This window comes from Bactrocera latifrons, unplaced genomic scaffold (genome assembly GCF_001853355.1).
Source record: "Bactrocera latifrons isolate USDA-ARS-PBARC rearing strain unplaced genomic scaffold, ASM185335v1 scaffold_521, whole genome shotgun sequence".
Classification (NCBI taxonomy): Eukaryota; Metazoa; Arthropoda; class Insecta; order Diptera; family Tephritidae; genus Bactrocera; species Bactrocera latifrons.
In genome coordinates this window covers 113,274-138,182 of record NW_017537181.1, presented here as the reverse complement: position 1 = coordinate 138,182, position 24,909 = coordinate 113,274, and the positions used below count along the sequence as shown (strand labels likewise).

At 37.6% G+C, this 24,909-nt stretch overlaps 1 protein-coding gene across 6 annotated transcripts in view; it reads left to right on the top strand.

Annotated features, from left to right (window-relative positions):
- Positions 1-24,909, top strand: part of LOC108974071 (calcium/calmodulin-dependent protein kinase type II alpha chain) — a 111,476-nt gene that overhangs the window by 7,530 nt on the left and 79,037 nt on the right. For all 6 annotated transcript variants that reach the window (XM_018941686.1, XM_018941688.1, XM_018941687.1 and 3 more), the window contains exons 2-3: positions 7,004-7,361; positions 13,714-13,808. In XM_018941686.1, coding sequence (XP_018797231.1) covers positions 7,297-7,361; positions 13,714-13,808 — 160 coding nt within the window. In that variant the 5' untranslated portion in view covers positions 7,004-7,296. The remainder of the gene's footprint in view (positions 1-7,003; positions 7,362-13,713; positions 13,809-24,909) is intronic.

The window sequence follows — 24,909 nt, the reverse complement described above, 5'->3', positions numbered from 1 at the left end:
TAAATTGTCACTTGATATTTGTTTACAATCCACATACAAATACAGCTGTCGCTTGATATTCTCATATGAGGGCGATTCTCTTGCTCTTGCAAAACCTTGCACCGTGCAGAAATTGAATTTTCCCATTGGTGCAACGGCATAACAACAAACACACGCAGAAAATTTATTGCAATGGCTGTAAAATATGTCCTATGTTTATTTTCCTGCCATCATATATCACTAGATTCTGCAATKGGTGCTCTCTTGGCTTTGCATATTTCGGTAAAGGATTTTTGCATTTTGTGTCATCGTGCAATCTTGCAAGAGTAAGAGAATACCGCTTTTAATAATTGTCAGTGAAAACTCATCGAAAACACACATTGTCGGTCCGAACGACTTAGATTCCACAACATACAAATGTGTTTTCAAAATTTTTTTAATTGTGTTTTCGATGAGTTTTCTCTAGCAGTTGGGATGCCCAACTTATTACAGTGTGAGAGCGCCTCAAAATAAGCGTTTTTTATAACAATTGCAAATTATAGTACATATTGGACTTTTAATATATGGCGAAACTACTTAAATCCTTTTTTATGATTTTACGGTATATTAAAATAACTAACTTCTGATCTTTCAATACTTCATAAGGTGAATTAAGCCTGTTAATTCTCAATTAATAAATGCTTTTAATCATTTGTATTTGAAAATTAATTCTAAGTAACAAAAGAGATAATGAGATGTTTACTTCCAGTGAGAGAACAATTGCTAAACCACCTAAACAATTGTCAAAACCACCTAAACTTTGACAGTTGATCAAGTTCAGGAGGTTTTGACGTTTAACAATGGGAAACGAGCAATGGCCAGATTGAAATCTTAGCAAAAAAATATGTAAACGGAGGGATTTGTTGCATCGTTCAATACCACTTATAAAAAATTTAAAGCAGTGAAAATTAAATAAATTTGTGAAAATTAAAGGTATTTGATGAAAGGTTTTGTAATTTGAAGCATCATAGTAGTATTTTCAATGGAAAATGATTAAAAACATTTAATGATTGAGAGCTAACTCGCTTAAATCCTTTTATTGGGCATTGAAAGGTCGAAAATCAGTTGTTCTAATATACTTTAAAAAAATTTAAATAGTTTCTCCATATAATAAATAACCACTATATAGTAATTTTTATTCGTACTAAATGTTGGTTGTTTTAATTTAAATGCCCAAAAATTATTATTTTGCCCAATTTGGCCATAATGGAAAATGTTATAAAAAAATGCAAATTTTGAGGTGCTCTCACACTGGAATAAGTTAAACATCCCTTTATTCCTGCGTCAAAACCTACCCAATCCAGTCCACGGTCAAAGTTCGGTAGGTGAGCGGTTCGCACATTTCCAGTGAAAGGAGAGTTGGGGATCTCTTTATCTCTGCCAAGAGAGCACCCATTGCAAAATCTAGTGATACATGACGGCACGAAAATAAACATAGGTTTTGGTCTGACATATTTTATAGCCATTGCAAATAATTTTCTACGTGTGTTATGTGCTGTTGCACCAAGTGAAACATTCTGCAATTTCTGCATCGTGCAAGGTTTTGCAGGAGCAAGCGAATCCCAATAACGGGGCATCTCGACAGGATAAAATCTATGTCTTACTAACTGTATTGCCTTGCCTATTGCCTGTGGGGATATTGCTCACAATATATGGAATACTAATTAGTTGGCAATATATTGTAAGCAATAAGCTGTCACTTCAGCAGCTTGACACCGCAGTTTTCATATCGATGAAATTTTCGGAGAGGTAACATATCCCACTTCCACATATGCCGACGGCATTTTCATTTCATTAGTATGAAATTTAGAAGAGCGAGTATTAAGACGGTTTTGTTATATTATAAAAACAAAATACATTTTTAAAATAACATTTTCCCAAAAAATTAATATTGAGTTCAATTTTGTAAATTTACAGAAAAATTGTGCAAATTGGTTGGGAAGGAGCGAAATCTTAATTTTAATAAACTTACACAAGCATACATCAAAATATCGTTGCTCATTTTAAATTTATTATTTTAATTGGTATATAAAAGTTATATAATTCATTCAAATCCATTATGCTTTCGTTCTTCGCACAATGAACATGTGCGACAAGCAAACTTAAAACAGATGTCAAGAGAGCATAAAACGAAACGTCCTATTTGACTCAAAAACGTGTTATGTTTTTTGCTTAAAATGTAATTAATAAATTAAATTTTAAAAACATAAGTTTTTTTTTCTTATTTTGTTTATGAGGCATTCACCAGAACAAATTTATCGGGCTGAATTGAAACAAGAGAGTATTCGGACACCTTAACAGAGTGGTATTACTTGCGTCTCCTTTATTTTGCGTATTATAACGAACGCGAATGATAGATAAAACGTTTTTCGGCGATAAATTCCTTTAATATTTTAAGATTTAAATAATTGTGGCATAATATTTCTTTACAAATTAATTAATTTATTTAAATGTACTTATGCTAACAAATATTGAAAAACACATTGTATGAATTTACATTTAATAGCTATTTTCCATGTTTTGTTAAAATGTATGTTTTGAATATCATTTTACTAAATTGCAACATAACATAATAAAAAATGCGGGATATTGGCCTTTCATGTTTGCTGTTATCATACACCAGGCATGTACAAGACGCCTCATCAAAATTTTAATAGAATGAAAACCGTTTTTCAAAACAGCAAAATGATAGTACAGAGCTAGCAATGAATGACATAAAATATATTTAGATATCGATTGCTAAGCATTAGCCATGTCTAGTCTGCACGAGCAATATTGGTTGCAGTTTAAAAAGTCCCAACTCTTCGCAGAAGTTCAGTGCATATCATTGTTGTCAAATAGTTAATAGGTCCAACATAATTTTGTAATTCAGACGATTCAGTGATCAATAGGTACATAGTTTATAAATATATATAAATATTATATTTGTTTCATTATTTATTTATAAAGTTTATCGGTTTCAGTTATTGGTTGAGGTATAAATGATTTGAAATATGTTTACAGTCACAAAAGTAAATATACACGATATTTGATTCGATCATAGAGCAAAACCTATTTATTTAGAAATGTATAAAAAAATTCTACGTGACACCCATAATCAGCAATAATTGACAAAGAAAAATGAAGGCGTATGAAAAGTAGTAGTGTGATTTCTCAGCGAAAGTAAATTACTCCTAATTCAGAAAGTTATGGGTGTGGTCCAAACTTTACCTAATTTGTAATATCAGATCATTATAAGGGTAAATAAATAAAAATTGGAATATCTATCTACAATAAAGCGGCAAATTTTTGCTGGGATCCCCCGATTTCTGGGATAAAATGGGTATGTACGGATAGGGGAGGTCTTCCAGATCGAACAATATACATATATGTATGTACATTTTCCGCTGAAATAGTTTTTGAGATCTTTGCATTTGAAGTTCAAAAATTTAACTATTAAAAACGAGTGTTTCTCCGATTTATAATTATTTTTGCACTTATACTTTTAACGGGTAAAATTTAGAATAGCATCCCCAGATTTCAGGAATAAAATAGTGATCACTGGAAAGGTGATGTTCTCCAGATCACGAAAATATATATATATAGTATATAGTAGCCGCTGACTTATAGTTTTAAAGATATTTGCATTTAAAGTTGAAAAATTGACAAATTTTACATTGATAATTTGTATATTGCGAATAACTTTTTCACTGTGCATAATTGTGTGCATTTGCACAATAAGGAAAGGGTTGCCATGGTTATATTTTTTCCGCGCCGCGCTTCAAAAAAAATAACCACCAACCCTTTTCTTATTGTGCTAATGCACAGAAAAGAACTAAAATAAAATAATTAAAATAAAACTTTATTTACAACAAATATTAAAAAAATGAATATACAGAAACCTCATAGTGAAGTGTTAGTAAGTGAAAAGTGCATATATAAGTGAAAAAGTTATTCTCAATATACAAATTATCAATGTAAAAGTTGTCAATTTTTCAACTTTAAATGCAAATATCTTTAAACTTATAAGTCAGCGGCAACTATATATATATATATTTTCGTGATCTGGAGAACATCACCTTTCCTATCCTGATACCTATTTTATTCCCGAAATCCGGGGATGCTATTCTAAATCCCAGCCGAATGATTTTTTACATTCTCTTTGTGACTTTGTAGAATTTTCTACAAATGGACGTCTGAACTGCTGAATCGATTTTTAATTTGAATGCACACCGTGCGCAGTTTTCGCAATACTATATTATTGCAAATTATTTGGATATTAGTTGTCTATTATTTAACAGTCTCAATTATTTGTTAGCTCCAAAAGATGGTAACAGATGCCGAGAATTATTGATCGGATTGAGTAAGTATTCAAGAGATGGCGCTATGTTAGATACAAATGTTTTATATAAGCTACAATCTAATAGCATAATCACTAATTATTTTAATGGTCAATTACAAAGTAAATTTAGTTTATACCTTAGTTTCAGCAATACGTAATTCTTATGCTATTAAATTTGTGTTTTTAACATAGCGCCATCCATGGAATACTTACTCAATCCAGCCAACAGTTAACGTCATCTGTAGAATTTTCTACAAAGCATTTCTCTTTATATATTCTCGCATGAATTTGTCGTTTTACATAAATTTCTGCCAGGAAATGTGCTCAATTTTGTTAAATAGCAGCGAGAATGGCAAATTCCCTACTATAAATCTATTAGCTCTGTTAGCCGTCAAATCGAACATCATACAGAATTCGATTTGTACCATCTTTATGCTTTATGTTCTCTGGCTAATAGCGGGATTCAGTAAGCAGTCTATAATCTCTATTTGAGACATTTTGTGGTAAAATCTCAATTTGTGACTAGTTACTATTCACTAAACAGTCTCTAGCTTTAGCCTCAAAATATTGCCTCAAATTTGAGACCTGGTAGTTAGCAAGTCACAAAACCAAAAAGAACTCTTGTCTGCCATTTTGAATATACTGAATAGAGATCATCATAGATATTAATATATAAATATTGTAATTTTTTTATATTTTGTAAGCAACTCAAACACGAAAAAGTTAAAAATAAATCAGTTTTACAAAAATTTCGAAAATATTATGAAACAAAGTCAACATATATCTTTATTTCGATTGACAATTATGTTTTTTGACTATGCTATAGAAAATTTAACTTTTGTTATCGACATATTTATTTTCATGCAAGTTTAAAAGCATCTCTGAATTATTAAATGTAACAGATTTTGTGACTGTCACTTACAGAATAGCAAAAGTGTCTCAAGTCTCAAAAATTGTCTCTATCACATTTAGAGACTTGATACTGTATCACAGTTCAGAATCGCACGGTAAAATATATTTACTGTCATATTTTTGATTACCCAAGGTGTACCGTTTCAAATTTGTGGTGGATGGAGATTACGTGGAATAATAATAGTTGAACAATTTTCATCCGACGATTATTTTATGTCACATCTGGATTGTCTGACGACAACTGCTAATTGTTAATTTCGTCTACTTCTATATTTTAATCCGCCAATGCAGCCCGATTATTGAGCCAGTTATGATCCAAACAATTCATTTTTACTTTCAGGAATCAATCAAATTTGTTTCGTTTGTACATTTCCAATATCTAGAAATTGTATTATATCTGAGAATGGATCAGTTTCCAAGTGTTCGCACATTTTTACGGTTCCTACGGTATGAGTGCTTAAACATTCGTTAATCTCATTGCCTTGAGGTAAGGGAAGAATATACGTGCTGTCGGCAATCCCAGATAGTGGTATGACAGCACCACTGAGAACTTGTTGTAGTTGAAGAATTATACCGAATTGACAGTCCTTGGCCAGATAAAAACCCAACTTGGAACAGACCACCAACGACTTCATCGTTGCTATCTTTGTCAGTTTGCTACCGTTTGTTATTGTGTGAATTAATATAACTTTACAGTAAATTAAATATTGAATTAAAGTTATTTTGTACTATATTATACGGATTAAGCACAGACATACTAATTTGTGAAGTATGAAAGTGAACAATATAATGTAAAATACATTTGAAATCGTACTTTGAATTGTTGAAAATTTCAACTTTAAACGCAAATATATCGAAAACTATACATATCCTCTTCCATCCGCCCATAGTTGATAGTATACATTGTAATAAACATTCTCTTAAATTTTGAAATCCAAATTCTAATTATTACGGTCGCTACAGCGTTTCTTGTATTATAGAAAGGCAACATAATGTTGAACTTAATGACTCCAATCTGTAGACTCGTTTTTTTCAGAGTAGTATTTTTCAAAATTGTCTCCAGTTTCAAAGGAAGAATTTTGAAGTCATCTAGTTCCAATTTGGAGAGAACATTTTTAAAGTTATTCTCTATTGCGCTGTGGAAACTGTTTTTTGAAATCTTCCTATTTCTACGAAAAACTGTCGAAATATGGGCTAAACTCGATACTTTTTGTTCAAACCGCCGCCATTTTGTCAAATTAACAAAAAAAAAAAAAAAATACTCTCCATAGCATGATAGTGATTGTCCTACAGATTAATAATCTTTTTGAAATTTTTGTTTTAGATCTAAATTGCGGCCACAATTGTGGACTTCGCACAGAACATTTTTTCCCGTGGCATTTCAACAATTTATTTAACTATAATACACCTGATAAATATATATAAAAAAATTATTTTGTAATCGTCAGCTCGGCTAAGCAGCATAACTTTCTGCCTGATGAATCAGACGATAATAAGAAGATCGAGTTGGCTATACAATTCGACTAGCCCATCAAAAAAATTTTGTAAATGTCAGCCTACTGTATCGTCACTGTAGCTATGGTTGAGGTTTCTAACTTTTACTTTAGACATTTATCGTATATTAATTATTTAGCTTCCTACGCTTTTAAAGATTTTTTATAATTTTCTTAGAACCACATTGCAATTTATTATTATAATTGTTAATAAATTTTCGGCCTTAATTAGATGTTTTATATCTTTATATAATTACAGAAGTCCGTGGTGCTCCACAACATTCACCCATACAAGTTAACTCCAAAGCATTTTAAGGATAAGTTGATGCATATAAGAGATAGATAATCTATGGTCACAACTCCAAGGTTTTAGCTCTACAACATTTATAGGAGGTGGCAAGTAATTCGGTCAACTGACAGTTGGGATCTCCGGCAGATAGTGTTATTTGTACAATAATTGACCAAATATAGGAAATTAAAGAAAGATACTTCCAGACGTAAAGTTAAACTGCGTTTACTGCCGAAATAGATTTTCTTAAGTGTGCCATCGCGATGGCTGCTCCAGCAGCCTGTACGCGCTTTTCCGATAATTATGAAATTAAGGAGGAACTTGGAAAGTAAGTCAAATGTTGTAATGTATGGCTGATCTTCGAAATATTGTATATTAAATCGTATAACCAATTGCTATTTTCGACTAGTTTTTACCGAAAAAAGAAAGATATTTTTTATTTAGGCGGAATAATTACGAAAGGTAAACTTGGATACCCTGACTGCAACTATCTTACTATAAATTACTTAAAATCAGAGCTCGCAAATAACTGTCGACCGTTTCTCTTTGTCTGCAAATAAGTGTCTATCCCTAACTCTTTACGAAAAGACTCAGAGAGCAACCGTTTTATGGGTTCTTGAATGAGCTCTCTCGCGCTCTGAGCGAAACCGTTTTTTTCTATTCTGCTTTGTTCTGGTTGTTCCAAGACCGTTTTGTCGTGTTCAGTGAAGCAAAAAGTCTTTTGCGTATGTATTGGTACACATTCACACGCCGAGGCAAGCAATCGTTAAACGTCTGTTTTGCAGACGAAATATATTAATTGCGATCGTGAATTGAGTGTGTGAAGTTGAGAAATATTTGTTGTATAAAATGGGTAGAGACATGAATAAAAATGTGCACCAATTCTTTAAATTTTAGAAGAGAACAAGTCAATTTGTAATGTTTGCGGTATTAAATTCTCCGGCAATCATTCAATAAACCTAAAACGGCTTTTAATAACGAAACATGTGGACATTTTCAAAGAGCGAAACAATTCTGGATATTCAAAATTGACTCAATGTGAAGAAAAACGAAGAATACGGTATCAAACGAGCGAAAAAACTAATACTTGTACTAAACTAAAATCCAAGAAGCATTTTATACTTATTATCGCTTTATTATTTAAGGCACAAACACGAAATGCTCCACCGCTTCATGTCTCGTCAATTCTTTCAACCGCATCCTCATCTGAAGAGAAGTCGCTGTTCTCGGCATTTTTGGACGATTTGCAGACAGTGTCAGAAAGCAAAGAAGATCCTGTTTCTGCAAAACTTGTCACAATTTATGCTGACATCGAAAACTTCAACGTAACATTTGGTCGCTTGCCATTAAATTCAAATATATTGGAATTTTTTAATGATTTGCAGCTTAAGATTACTCATATAAGTGCACTAGCGCAGGTTTATATTATATTAAGTGAACGAAGAAGTTCGATTAGTGCAGAAAATCTAAACGCCTTACTAATTATAAAGCTTAACACATAATATCTAAAAAATGTTACAAAAAATATATATATAATATATGAAAAATGCAAAAAAAAATTTAAAAACATTGTCCGAAACTTTTTTTTCCTTTTTGTTAGCATTTTGTTATATGGAATCTAAATGAAACTTGTTAAGTTATTGAGTTTTTCGGTCAATCGGTCTTTTGCTGGTAAATGAAGACAGCAAGAGTCTCCTGCTCAGTGCGAGAACGAGAGAGTATGAACTTTTTCGGTTGTGCTCGCAACGAGAGCACAAGAAGAAAAACTGTCGACCGTTATTTGTGAGCTATGCTTAAAATGCTTGTAGAGTATTTTAAAAATACTGTAATTTTTGCCCAAAAGCACATGTTTAATGAATTTCACTTGATTTAGTGTGGTTGATGTTATATATGATGTAATCATAATTTCATCTTTTCCATCTTGCTTCAACATATTGCAGAAAAAACAGTTCACTTTTATATAGAAAATCACATTTTTAGAGTTGGGACAAGTATAGCCCGACATAAGCAATTCTTTTGTGTATAACAATAATAATAATATACTTGTTCTTCCCTCTATATCTCTTACAAAGTTTACGTTGGATGCAGTGAAGAAAAATTCACAGAAAAAAGTACCATTGCTTTTTGTTATCATTTGTATTCAGTGTCTACTCATATGATTCAGTGCTTCCTTTCGCTTATTAATATAGTGGAATGATTAAGAAAATCGCATTGAGATGATTGCTTTACATTGGTGTGAAAAAGGCGAAAGTGCAAAAAAAAAAAAAAAAAATAAATAAATAAGGTTACTATTATTGTTTTTAACCCAACCGTATTTTGGTTTAACTTTTGAAAATCGGTTTTGTGGTTTGTAATTCAACCCGTCAAAAAAAGTTTCGATTGGATTGTTGTCAAACTTCAAATGCTTTTGGTATTGCGGTTTTTAACATCTGCCAGTGGGATTGAATAGAGTACCAACCAAAAAATTTTACCTGCTAAGAGGCAAAATAACTGATTAAAATAGTTTACAGTTACAAATAATGTTTTTTGCTTATTTTAAGTTTTCTATAAATATTTTGCCGTAATAATAATACTGCGTTTATTTAGTTTACGGTGTCCACAGCGCACAAATATGGTGTGCGTACTATTTAAAAGCAAGTTTTGTAACAAAAATGGATATTGTAGGTCGAAAGTCGAAAACATTTTCTGAATAGAATTGTTCTGATTTTTCGTTAAAAATGTTTTCGATAGAAAATAGATTGAAAATCGTAATGCCCAAAAAGAATTGTGTTGATCTGAAGTTGAATTGCTTTACTTCAATTCAATCGAGTGAAAACGAAAACTGTTATAGGGGTATATCCATATTGTTTGTTTACCGCACCATAGAACAGTTTTCCGAAGGCTTCTTTGAAACGATCTCAACATGAACCAAACAGTGCATGTAACAAACAATAATAGCGTAAGAGCTACAGTGTTGAAAACAAGTTCAAACTTAATTTGAGATAATTGTATGGTATTTCTACAAACACGCTATAAAAATATTATGCCAATCCCAAAATCCACGCGAGACGAGTCGTGGGTTTCTTCTTCTTAATTTCCGTAGACACCGCTTACGCGATTATAGCCAATTTAACAACAGCGCGCCAGTCGTTTCTTCTTTTCGCAGTTTGGCGGTAATTCGAGATACCAAGTGCAGCCAGGCTTTTCTTCACCTGATCTCTCCAACGGTGTGGAGATCTTTCTCTTCTTCCCCGGGCGGGTACTACGTCGAATACTTTCAGAACTGGAGTGATTTCATCCATACGGATAACATGAGCAAGGTAGTGGTCACTGTCTCTTAATTCCATGAGCTATGTCAATGCCGTCGTATAACTCCTACAGCTCATTGCTTCATCGAAAACGATATTCGCCGTTGCCAATCCGCTCAACCGTAAATATTTAGCGGACTAACTGCGCAGTTGTGGAGGCAATGAAATCTATTTCATCGGCGTACGCCATTAGCTGTACCCTCTTATAAAAGATTGTGCCTTTTCGATTCAGCAGTAGATTGAAGAATTGCACGATAGGGCAAGATCAGTTTACACAGCCGTATTCGTTTTGCGAGGATATCGAAGTCAGACTTAGCGACATAAAGACAAGACAATGGCTCAAGCAGTTCACGAGTTATGGTCCTAGACCGAGTATCCACTCGGTAGCCAAAAATCATCCGCTTAAAGGCGAGACAAGGAGAGAAGGCAAATCATACCTCCCCGAGCTGAGCGCTGGATTTGGCGCCCGCAAAGTAAAATAGAAAACAGTATTTGCACTGTTGTAAATTCGTAGTACTTTTACGGCGGTGATGCCTTCACTTTTACGAGGACATCAAGCAGCTGGGCTGTGGCACCTTAGTGTGTTTGCCATGGTCGTCATCAAAAGTGAGTCTCTTATCCAAGCCTGTTTTTTTCCTCTTCATTGGGTCGTTTTTTGCGTGGCGAATCCCAAACCAAAAACTGCAAAACATTTCAAGTCCATTATCCAGTTGCTGTAATGGATTGGAGGAGGGTCCTGTTAAGGTGTCACATGTATTCACTTCTTCTTGAAGAGAGGTTCAAACTGAATTTATCAAACTTTGTCAGCAGGACGTCTTAGAAGGCATGAAAGTTAAGCTTTACTCTCTTCGATCGAGGGCATTGAATCTTCTAGCTTGTTTGTTGTTGTTGTAGCGAGTTTCGAGTATGTCAGGGTCTATTCTGGATAAGTAGCCTACAACATCTAAAATGAGACTGTGCTAGGGTCATATTTGTTTCACGCGGCAACTCCAGCTCGAATGTTACTCCTAAAAGTTTAGGATGGTTCACCGTCGGAATTCTGACGTTGTAATATAGGATTGCCGTGGATTTAGTAGGGTAAGATTTAGGCTCCTAGCAGTGAAGAAGCGAGAAAATTCTGGGAGTGAGACGGTCACTTTTTAACTCCCCCACCACCACTCTACGGGACCACCTGTTTAATTCTCCTTCATTAAGAAAGATCACCTCGAAATAATATCGCTGATTGTTGACCGCTCAGATAGCTCATGGTCCACCTCTTAAGTCCTAGGGGCCGTTTAGTTTGTTCGATGTCCTCAATTAGCGTAGTATAGTTCGCTGTGTCGAAGGTTTTCGAAAAGTCTATTGCTACTAGGACAGTTTTCTTGGAAAAGACCCGTGAAATGAGAATAGACACGCATCACCTCTTCGCCGATTTTAAGCCGTTTACGTCACGAAAAGAAACCGCCGTTATTGGGCGATGTCTGAATTTTGTATCCCGCAAAACTAATACGGCTGTGTAAACTGATGTTCAGCAACACCAAAAGCTCGGTCAGCCGGTTCGATACCAAACGAGGTTTTAGACAAGGCGGAATTTGTCACGAGGGAGGTCAATTAGTTCTTTGAGAAGTTGTACCCCCTAGAAGCAGCTTGGCATGGCGCATACTTGCTGCCTGCTGCCAATGCCATTCTCTCTCCATTCTCTTCTCCGTGCGGAGCAGCTCCTTAAGAGAGTGGGATCCTACCGCTATTAATTGTTCTGGTCCCATCATCTTAGACGCTGCCTCAGAGCGGGCCAGTTCGTTGGCCCTCTCATTTCCTTCTATTCCTTTATGCCCTGGCACCCTGATTAGGTGCACCCGGTTGCACAAAGATAGGCGGTTTAGCCTTTCTATGCATTGCTTTAGTGCCGCTTGACTATAGCTGAGAATAGCTATGCGCTGGTTGCGATATTCGCGGTGGAGGTTGCCTTCTGCGCACTGTCCCATAGTAAAAACTTAAGAATGAAAGATACTTGGAGGCATCCCATTGGTATGGACAGCTTAGTACGCGGTCCCGCAATACCTGCCCCAATACCTTCCGGTGTTTTTGAGCCGTCAGTGTACAACTGGATGGGCACTGTCTTTCAGCAGCATTTTCAGCATGGAATCGCTCCACTCCGTCTTGCTGCCCAGAGTAACTCTAAAATGTTAACTCTTCGTGGTACCGTCCTTTGGAAGGAGGGCTAGCGGTGTGCTTTTGCTACTTGTTTTATCACCTGATGCAGCGAAGTGAGCTCCAATATGACTTCCAGTGCCATCGTGGGGCATCTGCGCATTGCCCTCGAAGCACAGACACAGGCAAGCCTTTGCAGCTTTGATAGTCTCTGGACCACCGAAGACTGCGTTGCCTTTGCGCCCTAGGCAACCGCTCCATAGGTGACAATAGGCCTTACAATCATGGTATACAGCCATCTAATTATACTTGGCTTGTATCCCCAGGATCTGTCGGCCAGACTTCTGCATATCATAAGTTCTTTAGTTACTTTGGACAGCGTTAAGTCCAAATGAATACTCCACAGTAAGGATAAGTCTAAAGTGAGGCCAAGGAATTTTACCTCCTTTGACATCTCCACCCCCATGCCTCCAATTGTTAGGGGCCTCAAGCCCAGAAGAGATCTCCGCTTAGTAAAAGGGATCACGATAGTTTTTGCTGGGTTGATGTTTAACCATACCGTGTGGCACCATCCCTTCGCCAGGTTTAAGCCTTTCAACAATGTCGCAGAGAGTGTTCTCAAATCTACCTCGCGCCATTATGATATTGTCGTCCGCGTACCCTGGGCAGCGGATTCCATTACTGGTGAGCAACTCAAGGAGCTCATCTGCTACCAGGCTTTATAGCAGAGGGAATAGTACTCCACCCTGTGGGCAGCCCCTTTTGGTGCCAAGACGCATCTTGCTTTCCCCCACCGTTGTTTCCGCTACCCTAGTGCGCAGTAGAACAATTAATGCTGGACCGGTTCGCTGCCGTTTAACTCTTCCATTGTTTTGTGCAATGCTTCGAAATATTTGTGAGTCATCTTAAAATATGATTGTTTTTTTTTAACACTGCAGTATTTAAGTTTTTTTCTTTTTTTTTTTTTTTTTTGTTAATTTTAAACATTGTGTTTGGTTTGCGTATGTGAAATGAAAAACATCTTAACAGTACCATATGGTTCGTCTAAGAAATCCAGAAATCCACATTAGTAGTCAACAATTACTGTAATCCTGCAAAATGATTTCACTATGAATTTTGAACACTTAGCTACCTCCGCACAAATTGTCGGCCAAATCGGTTCAGCAGATTTAGATAAGACAAATATGTGTAATTGTTATGCATTTGTAATGCATTTAGTTTAAAATAATCTATTTTTAATAAAATAATTACGTATTTTAACAGGGGCGCCTTCTCTGTCGTCAAACGTTGTGTTCAAAAATCAACACAATTCGAGTTCGCAGCGAAAATAATCAACACAAAGAAACTCACCGCAAGAGGTAAGCGATCTAAAATACTTGTTTAAATTTCACATTTCTTTGTATTTCCTCTTGTAAATCGGGTACATTTAGCCTTATCGTAAACTTAGCGAACTCGCGAACAAAAAATTCGTATCATGAGTGTCGTGTGAAATAACCGAATTTCTATTATGCTATGATAACCTGCGACAAGCTATCACATATGGTTTTGTTTTGATTAAATCGCATTGAAAAAGTTCTCTCACCGTATAAAGCAATTTATAAACTTATTATTGTATAAATTATGCAGATAACAACGTTTGGATATGTAGGCAGTTTTGAACGAATAGTGGATTAAAAATAAACTTCTTTTTTCATTCTGAAATCGATTTCGATTTCTCTTGATGTTGGAAAAATATTCTTCTTTACTGTCGTAGAAATCGCTTACGCAATTGTAGCTGAATTAACAACCGCACGCCAGTCGTTTCTTCTTTTCGCAATTTGGCGCCAATTGGAGATTCCAAGCGTAACCTGTTGGCAAGAGTTATTCTGCGTTAGATTTCGAGGCCGACGTTGTTGTTGACGTTAATGCTGGTACTAAGATAGTAGAAGTTATCTACAACTTCGAAGTTATGACTGTCAACAGAAGCATGTGTGCCTGGTCGCAGTTTGTTTGATGACAGGACTTCTCCACAGATGTTGTCTTCGTCCAAGCCTCTGCACCATATAGCAGGACGGGAATTATGAGTGACTTATAGAGTTTGGTTTTTGTTTGCCGAGAGAGGACTTCGCTTCTCAATTGCCTACTCAGTCCGAAATGTTAGCAGGAGTTATCCTGCGTTGGATTTCCCGGCTGACATTGTTGGTGGTGTTTGCGCTGGTTCCAAGATAGAAATTATCTACAACTTCAAAGCTATGACTGCCAACAGTGACGTGAGTGCCAAGTCGCGAGTGCGACGACTGTTTGTTTGATGACAGGAAATATGTCGTCTTGTCCTCGTTCATTGCCAGATCTATTTGCTTTGCTTCCTAACTCAGTCTGGAGAAAGCAGAACTAAGAGCACGGGTGTACACTATTTTAAGAGATTTTGCCTGCTCGATTACGTTCTGCAGCTCGAATTATTTTTTCCAGCAGCAGACTGAAGAAGTCGCACGAGAGGGAGTCGCCTTGTCTGAAACCTCTTTTGGTGTCGAACGGCGCAGAGAGGTTCCTCCCGATCCTGACGGAGCTTTTTCAGTTTACACAGCCATAAGCAGCTCCTTTTTATACTGTCGAAAGCAGCTTTGAAATCGACGAAGAGACGGTGTGTGTTGATTCTCCTTTCACAGGTCTTTTTCAAAATTTGGGGCATGGTGAATATCTGGTCAGCTGTTGATTTGCCAGGTCTAAATCCACACTGACTGGAGGATGGTTCACGCAAGGAGGAAAGTTCTCCTACTATTCCTTTACGGCTACAGGGGTTGTTATTGGGCAATGGAACGTCTGTTTCATCGTCATCGATTGGGGAATCGGTTTCGCCTTCTCCTAGCGTTTTACTCTCTCTGCCAATCAGTAGGCTGGAGATGTGTTCCGTCCATAATTTTAGTATGCTCTGAGCATCGAACACTAGATCACCCTTGGGGATTCTACAGGAGTATGCTCCGGTCTTGAAACCCTTTTGTCAGCCGTCGCATTTTTTCGTAGAATTCTCGAACATTACTCTTGTCTTCCAGCTTGTCAAGCTCTTCATACTCACGCATTTCGGCCTCTTTCTTTTTCTGTCTGCAAATACGTCTCGCTTCCCTCTTCCACTCTCGGCATATATACCATCCCGCACGTGCTGTGGTCGATCGCAACGTTGCGAGGTAGGCAGTCTGTTTCCTCTCCGCTGCTACACGGCACTCTTCGTCGTAACATCCGTTTTTTTTGCATTTTCCGAAACCCAATGGTTTCGGTTGCAGCTGAGTCGATCAGCCTCAACGTATTTGGGTATGTTTCATTGTGGAGGCTGAATTTACAGACCGTAGGGCCAAATATACTTTTTTTACCCACCTTGGCGTTAAAGTCGCCAAACACAATTTTTTTTATCGTCCAAGCGCTCATAGGAGGCATCTTTGGTCACATCGTCCTTCCCTCCCGTGGGTGCAGATCAGTGATATGTTGAAGAACTTCGCTTTGATGCGTATTGTGGCTAGACGTTCATTCACCGAAGTGAATGACAGTACTCGCCGACGGAGTCTTTCTCCCACCACGAATCCCACACCAAATTTGCGCTCCTTTATACAGCCATTGTAGTAAATGCCAAAAAGACCAACCAAGGACTGACCTTGTCTCGTCCATCGCATTTCTTGGACGGCGGTGGTGCCAGCCTTCATTTTAACGAGGAATTTCAGATGCATTCTTTCAAATCGTAGTCTTTAATTATTTTGCCATGGTCGTCATCATTGGGTGCGTTTTTTACGTGGCGAGTCCCAAACCCAACGCACAACTCTGCGGAGGGGATGTTTACCTTCTTACTTTAGGATGTTCTTGGGCTACCCAGAGGATACTTGGTCAAAGACCGGTAGTCGTGAGCTATTACGTACAACATCTGTTTCAATTTCTCTCCTCTCTATGTTAATGACTATTAAAATATTGCAATGGAATATGAAAGGATACATTAACCAGAGAACGTAAAACATATAGAAGGTGCAGGTTCGTCAGCGAACATTTGTTAGATTTACAGAAAGGAATTCGCCGCAGTTGTTAAAATCGTAGTAAGGAATTCGCCTYACAATGTTAACATTGTTTACAGTTCTCTCAAATATTCAAATAGAGAAAATGAAGAGAAATAAATATATGTATTTACGGCATATTATGACATGGCATATATGACCATGCAGAGAATATGAAGAGACATAAATATATGTATGCATGCCCATGATTACACTCCCAACGAAGAATTTCGTTTTGCTTGTTTATATTTTGTTTCATTTTTGACAGCGAAAAATGTGTACAAAATACACCTCGCACAGAGAACAGAGGCAGTTTTTATGTTCTCTGTCTCACATACCCAAGAATATGAAGAGACAAATATATGTATGTATGCTCCTTATGATACTCCCAACAACAGCATTGTGATATTTTCATACTTGAATTGTTTTCGCAATGTATGTTCCATTTCATACCGTCGGCAGAAAAAGAAGATGTGCAGCGCATTTGCTCCGCTGCTGTCACAGAAGGAACAATTCGTCCCGTCGTCATGTCGGTATTTATAGAGATACTCTCTAAAACACCCGTGTCCCGTCAAAAACTGCGTCAGGTAGAAATCTGTTTCTCCGTGTTTCCTTTCTACCCACGCTTGTACATTTCTAATTAGCGTATAGGTCCATCTCTCCGTCGCAGCCGCATTCCATAATTTTTGGCACTCATTGAGGTTTTTTGCCTCTCATCCTTCCGTTCTTCCGCCGTTAGTCGCCTGCCCAGACTTGTAGATCTGTCGTATACTCTTTTGAGTTCCATGGCCATTAACTCTGGTGGCATGATGCCCGCTAATATCCCAACCGCTTCGTGTGATACCGTGCGAAATGCATATACCGAACCTAATGGCACTCAGCCGCATTGGAAAATTCGCTTTCTTAGCCTACGTCTTTTGCTGTAATGCTGGTCCCCATATGGGCGCCGCGTACCTTTTCCAATAGCGCACGCCGATTTTGGCTTGGTTCATCCACCAATGTTGGCCATTATTCTTGCTACTACGGCCGTGGCACGTGCTGCTTTCTCACATGCCTTTTCAATATGCGCCTTGTAGCTGAGTCTATTGTCTATCAGTACTCCTAGATACTTTAGCGTCTTCTGTGTCATTATACTATGATGGTCGATGTTTACTTTGATGTATTTTTCCTACTTGTGATCAGCACAGCTTAGGTTTTTTGTCCAGCGGGTTGGAGGTTTTTTTCTGTGAGCCAATCTTTAATCGTAGTCGCCGCATGATAGCAGAGGTTTTCAAGTTGGCCAAGTTCTTTTGCCACTACGGTAATGTAAATGTCATCCGCGTACCCGATGATCTGCACCTGTTTCGGTAGTAAGAGACGCAACACCCCGTCATACAATACGTTCCACAACAATAGACCAAGAACAGAGCCTTGTGGAACTCCGCCCGTTACCACATACTTCTTTTGTAACAGTAACAGCCAGGCATGCCGGGGTTTCGTAACGTTCTAGTGCACTGATAATATGGGGCCAGTATGCCGAATTAAAAGCGTTTTTGACGTCAAAGTATGTATTCCTTTGTGCCATACAGCCATCTGGTATGCTATGTCCGTAAGCTGCTTGATCGCATCAGTGGTTGATCTCTACTTACGGAATCCATACTGGTTGTCGGATCTTGTTTTTCTAAATGCAGCTCTAATCGTGCACAGATTATCCTCTCTAGAATCTTGCCAGTCGTATCCAGCATGCAGAGTGGTTGATATAAGCTCGGCTCTCCGGTTGGTTTATTTGGCTTCTGCAAGAAGACCATCCTCTGCTTTTTCCAAGTTTTTGGGAATAAACCTTTTTTTAAACACCGCGTGAACAGTTCCGTGAAAGGTCTCGCATTGTGCTCAATGGCAATCTTTAGGGCCTTATTTGGAATAAAATCCACGCCTGGTGCTTTGGTATTGCCAAATCTCTGACGTTTCTAATACCTCGCCATCGGTGACTATCGTGTTTTCTGTTTCAGCAGGTTCCTGTATGCTAGCCGTTCGGTTCTCTAGAGGCTGTGCGGGGAAAATAGTCTCCACAACTGTTTTCAGCAGCGCTGGACACGTTCGTGCTTGTCCTTTGGCACCTCTTATTTTTCTTCTTTAAAGCAGCAGGATTTTCTTTTTTTAATTGCATTTTCAGGATCACTTACCATCTAACAGGAGCTTAAAGAGTTCGACGTCAAGAGTTTCTATTTTCCACCCTTTCCTTTGTACCGTCTTAGCGGGCATACACCATCGGTTGTTCGCTGAGTGTTTGATTTCATACATAATTGCATAATGGTCACTATGCGTGCAAAGGTCGCACACCTGCCAACTTGTTGTCCGCGCCAGAGAGCTGCTAGCCAAGGTTATATCAATAACGAAGCCGCGACCGTTCTTCTCGATCTTCTCTTCTTTTATCTGCGCCTTTTCTCCTAGTACTCTGCTTATATCGGTCTTGAAGGTACCTGTGCTTTTGATTTGTGCCTCTTTCAACTCGAGCAGTATTTTCCTTTAGCCGTCTTTCTGATCTTTTTTATATTTTCTCCTAGTTTCTGCAGGGTATCATTTTTCCTCACAGTCCTTAGAATATCGCTATATGACATGCCACCTGTTTTTTCAATAACTATTGCATTAGGTCGAGGAGGTGGCTTATGTGGTGCCTTCTTTTGTGGCTTACGTTTGACTGCGATCCAGCCATCTTTTTTTCCCATTTCTTTATCTTTGATGGGATTATCACACTTTGCTTCTTTGTTTAGGGGAACTTCAGGTTTGCTCGGTCATTCCCTATGGGTGGTTTCGTTCTTCTTCGGTGGTGTTCTTCGCTTTGGATGAACTTCGTCGCGAGGCCTCTTTGGTGTATTCTCTGTCGCTGCTGTTATGATGAGAAAACTTCGTCGTGCTTCCTTATTGATAATGTGTCGTTCCTGAGCACTTGCATGTAATTTTGTTATCACACCGAGAAGATCTCTCATGGTGCTGTTGATAGACCGTTGGGGTGAGAGCATTGTTGCAATCAGTTTCTTGATCGCATTCCCTAGTTCAGCCATACAGTCCCCACGAGGTTATGTCGCATTTGCCAGGGGAGTGGTCTCGCCCAACGCTGGTGGTGATGTCCCCGCTCTTATCGGTTTGTCAACACTAAGGGTTTAGTCGGGGACCTACCCAATTTTGGTGCTCTCTTAAAGGGATCTGCTTCCACATTAGTCGTACTTCAGGGGGAGTTTTGCACTTTATTACCACCATCGCTCAGGCTTCCAGTTCTGCTGTCTCCTATAATCCCAAAAATGTTGCTGCTGTTATTAGTGTTTTTCTTTCTCGTATTATTCTCCATATGTTTTGTTTTTCCAGCGCATCGTGTGCAGGGGGGCGGACCGAAATAAACAGGAACGGGTGTACCCTTGGGGCCACTGCCCCTACCCCAGTTCCCTGAGTCCTGTCCTTGACCAGGGCGCGAAGGGGCGGGTTCCTGATACACACCGCGGCGGACACTTCGGCAGAGTATGCTCTCATCACCCCCTCCATTCCGATAACAGAGAAACGCTTTCGGAACTTTGAGGGACTCCCAGTGCGCCGCGCTGTGTACCGGTCGATTTTTGATGACAGCCGCACCTAACATGGTGAAACAGACGCTGACCAGGAATCCGCCCATTGTGGGTCAGACGCGCCTGGATTTTTATTGTTCGAGGGGACACGTATTCAGCGGACCTGCTAGCTTTTATGCCGCATCATCCACTTCTGCCGCTCATCATCGGCGATTGCTTATTCGTTTAAACTTATTTCGCAACTGACCTGGTACTACAGGCCGTTCGGCTATCCGCGACCTGCCGACCCCCCGGTAGCGTAGAGCCCAGCTAGAGAGCGATTGAACAGAGCATTCCGTCCGAGATATACATATGCGCACACATGTGAATATGTCACCGACAAAAAATTTAAGCATTGTACAAAAACAAGAATTTTCTAAATAGCAGAAGCATCACAAGTCAATATGGCAGCCGAATTGGCGAAGCCCAAATGTAGTAAATTTTACAACAAAAACAATTTCATTCATAAACGCAGGCGCAWATTCYACAAGCGACCTCGCTTCATTCATAAAAACAGACGCCGTAAAATCTCCCGAGCATGCCTTTGCCTAAAAAGGCCTTTTCGCGACTATGGCAAAAGCTAGAAATCATAAATTGAACATCTTCTGGTGTTTGTTCTAAGAAAGAAGTGAGAAAAGTGGCAACATAGCTGTTGTCGATTTACAATATTTGTCAATTCTAAAATATGTTTCCCTGGCTCGCAAAAATCAGCGTCGATATGTATGCACGCTCATACATATGTATACACATTTACGCTAGTTTGTAGGCGAAGCTGTTACAGAGGCAAGGGAAGCTGTAACAATTGGCGAAGATGTGAAAAGATGCATGCGGCGCTTGTTATTATGAATGTATGTACATACGAGTAGGTATGTGGCTCGCATTTGCTTTCGTAAACATACAGACAAATGTGCCAAAGAAATAATATATGTATACATATGAATATATGCCATAGAAGTTCTATTGCTACAAATGTGGACATGATAACGAAATAATGGGAATATGCATATTTGATGAAGGTCATTAATTTTTTTTTAAGAAATAAAAGGAATGAGTGGAAGTGTTTATATGAGCACATTTAAGTTCATTGGCACATCTTGATTTTATAATAGTCGAAATTAATATAATTTTTAAAAAATAATTTATTGAAAATTATTTCTTTTTTAATTTTATAATATAAAATTTTTACCATTTTTCGGAAAACAATGTTTCATTTATTATAATACAAAATAATCACGCATATGTGAGAATGGTTCATATAATACAAAATAAGCATGCTTATGGGCTTAGAGAATGCTTTTTTACATTCTCTTTGTGACTTTGTAGATTTTTCTACATAGAATTTCTCTTTCTTTATTCTCGCATGCATTTGTCGTTTTACATAAATTTCTGCTAATTCTGCTAAATAGCAGCGAGAATGGCGAATTCCCTCCTATAAATCTATCAGTTCTGTTAGCCGTCAAATCATACAGAAATCGATTTGTACCTTCTCTATGTTTTTTGTTCTTTGCTTCAACTAGACTTAAATACAAAAATAACAATAATAAACACATACATTCGTCTTTGTCAAAACTTTTCAGTAAATGACCTATTGAATCCTTTAATTCATTTTAAAACACCTTTAATTCTCAATGGCGACTTCAACGCATGGTGTACATTATGGGGATCTTCTTCAACCAACTCGCGTGGGAAAAAAATAGAAAACCTTTTAGAGAAAGCCAACTTGACTCTTCTTAACGATGGTTCGGCAACCCACTTTTCAACACATATGACATTTACGAATGTTGATCTAACTATGGTCTCACCGTTAATTTGCCATAGATGCCATTGGGCAATCGATAAATTTCTCCACGGCTGTGGTCACTATCCAGTCGTGGTTAACATTACTACACAATATAAATCCGAAAAAATCACACTTACACTGAAATATAAAACAGATGCTGCTAACTGGGTTAAATTTAAAATCGAACTATCTAATAATTCGATTAATTTCAATTATTCCAACATCCACAAAGCATCTAATACATCAATACCACAAACAAAAGGCATACCCCATAAAAGGAACGTAGCTTGGTGGAGTAGCTCTCTAAATAAACTATGGGCGGACAAACAAACCTTATGGTTAAGCTTCAAATGCAAAATGACACTTTACAACCTTATCGCTTATAAAAAAGCAAACGCATTGTTTAAAAGAGAAGAAAAAGTAGCAAAACGAACAGCCCTCAATAAAATCACCTCCCAGATATCTCCAATACCTTCTCCAAAAAAAATCTGGGCTGACATAAAAAGCCTAACCTGTACACCCAAATCTAAACTTAAATTTTTAAAAGTCCACCACACTTTCCTCACATCATCTAAAGATATATTGGAAGCTTTTGGCGGGAAAATCAAACGACCAAACTTTCTCCTCGGAATACAATATAAACAAAATTAACATATTATCACTAAACAACCTTCCAGAGAATATTGCACTTTCAGCCATCTCAAAGTCCATATTACTTACTTAGAATTTGAAGCCGCACTAGGACAGACAAAAGGTAAAACATCAGATTTCGACGGAATCTCCTACCCAATGATAAAAAATAAGACTACCGATAGCAAACACAAGGTCATTGAAATTTTTAATGCTGTACTGCAACACAGTAAAAAATACGTGGACCACACCAGTGATCATACCCATTCCCAAAACCTCAAAAACCCACCCACGACATAAACAGCTTTAGACCTACATATATCCCTTTTACCATGCATGAGCAAACTTTATGAAAAGATTCTGGCGCGACGGATTATGTGGTTTGTAACCAAAAACGAGCTTATCTCACACAATCGATGGAATTATGGACGCTCTTTTGCAAATACATCATTTCGTGTCGGATGCTCTTTCGTCACGAAACCATGTCTATTTTGGGGACTGATTTCAAAAAATCTTTCGATCGCGTTGGAGTACATGCAATTCTTCATCAACTAAAACTTTGGAAGGTTGGACCTAGGGTCCTTACTCGATAAAGACTTTTATGACCCACCGTTCGTTCAGAGTACGAGCTAACAACACTCTGTCGAAACCATTCCCACTTTTTAACGGCATCCCGCAAGGTTCACCTCTATCAGTGATCCTTTTCATTATCTCATTCGACAATCTTAACTCGAGTTTACTACATCATAAAAGCTTGCATATATCTGTCTATGCAGACGATGCAATAATTTATATCAAAATAAAAGATGCTAACAAAATAAAGAATACCTTTTCTAACGTCCTTCAGCACTTACAAACCTGGGGAAGCTCGTCGGGTGCCTTGTTATCTATTAATATATGCAAAGTATTACATATCTGCCGTAAGCATCATTGTACGGTTAATAATAAACTAATAAATTCTTGGAGTAATATTTGACAATAAGTTTAACTTTAATCAACATTGTCTTACCTTAAGGACTAGCTTAGAATCTCGGTTAAATATCATTAAATTTCTTAGTTCAAAATTCTCAGAAATACATGTAAATACTCTTATTAATACAACCAGAGCTTTGATTCTCTCCAAGTTGGAATACGGTCTCCCAATTTACGGATGGAGTGCCGATGCTAACATAAAAAAAGTTCAAACTCCATATCACGCTCCTATCCGACGTAGCTTAAACGCTTTTCCCACTTCACCGACAAGATGTATTCTTGCAGAAGCGGGATTACCTTCAATAGAGGATAGCCTGTTTGAAACAACTGCAAAATTAATTCCAAAACCATACCAAACCACCAATTAAGTAAATGTTTTGCAAATGCAATCAAATCGAAACGCACTTTTAAAGTGCTATCCACCATTCGTCGCTGTTCATCACTTCGTATACAACTCAACCTACACCTACCTACATCAACAAGAAGAAAACCCGGTTTCCGTCATGGATACTGCAAGACACGTCGATAAACTTGAATCTTAATCTGCATAAGAAAAACCACACTCAAAATAATGTATTCCGCAAACTATTTTTGGAAGAAAGCTATAAACTAAACTGATACAACTGCTTATTTACCGATGCAACAAAATCGAATATCGCAACAGCCTTCGCCATCGTCGACGTTAACAACACTATAATTTCAGGAGGTCTTCTTCCTGACTATTATTCCATATTCACAGCAGAGGCTTTAGCCATACTAAAGGAATGCTCGTTTGCACGGAATAACAAAGGGAAATACGTAGTATGTTCTGACAGCCTATCAACAATTTCTGCCGTAAAAAATCTAAACTGTCATAACAACTTAATTGTTCCAGTTCGGAGTATAATTTTTGCAAAAAAAAATTGTTCTCTTCTGGGTGCCAAGTCATCAAGGAATTGTGGGAAACGAACTTGCAGATAAAACAGCCAATTTAATAGCTCAGTCTTCCTCCAAATATTTCACACCATCGTCCGAAAAGGACCTCCAACACTATATATCCCAATATATGTATATTTACAACAAAAAAAAACAGCTAATTGGAAAAATTTTCATCACCGATATACCAAATTCAATGTTAATGACCTAGGCGCCATATACCCTACAAACACGTAAAAATCAAAATGGTCAATTTAGGCGTATATACGAATTGGACACACGAAGCTTGCACACGAACATTTGATCACCAACAAAGCACCGAAAAGATGCGACTGCGGCAATACTCTAACAACCGAACATACTCGTATCTTAGATCACTGTCCCAACTTCGCGAGAATCAGAGCGAATTTTCTTTAATCAAATGAACCCTACAGATTGTTTAAATCATATTAACTCAAAAAATATTAATAAAATTTACTTATTCATAGAACAACTTAAATTAATCAACCAATTGTAATAATATTAAGCTTACTTATAAGATAGGCGTCAAAGGCCGCAGCTATATGTTAGATATAAT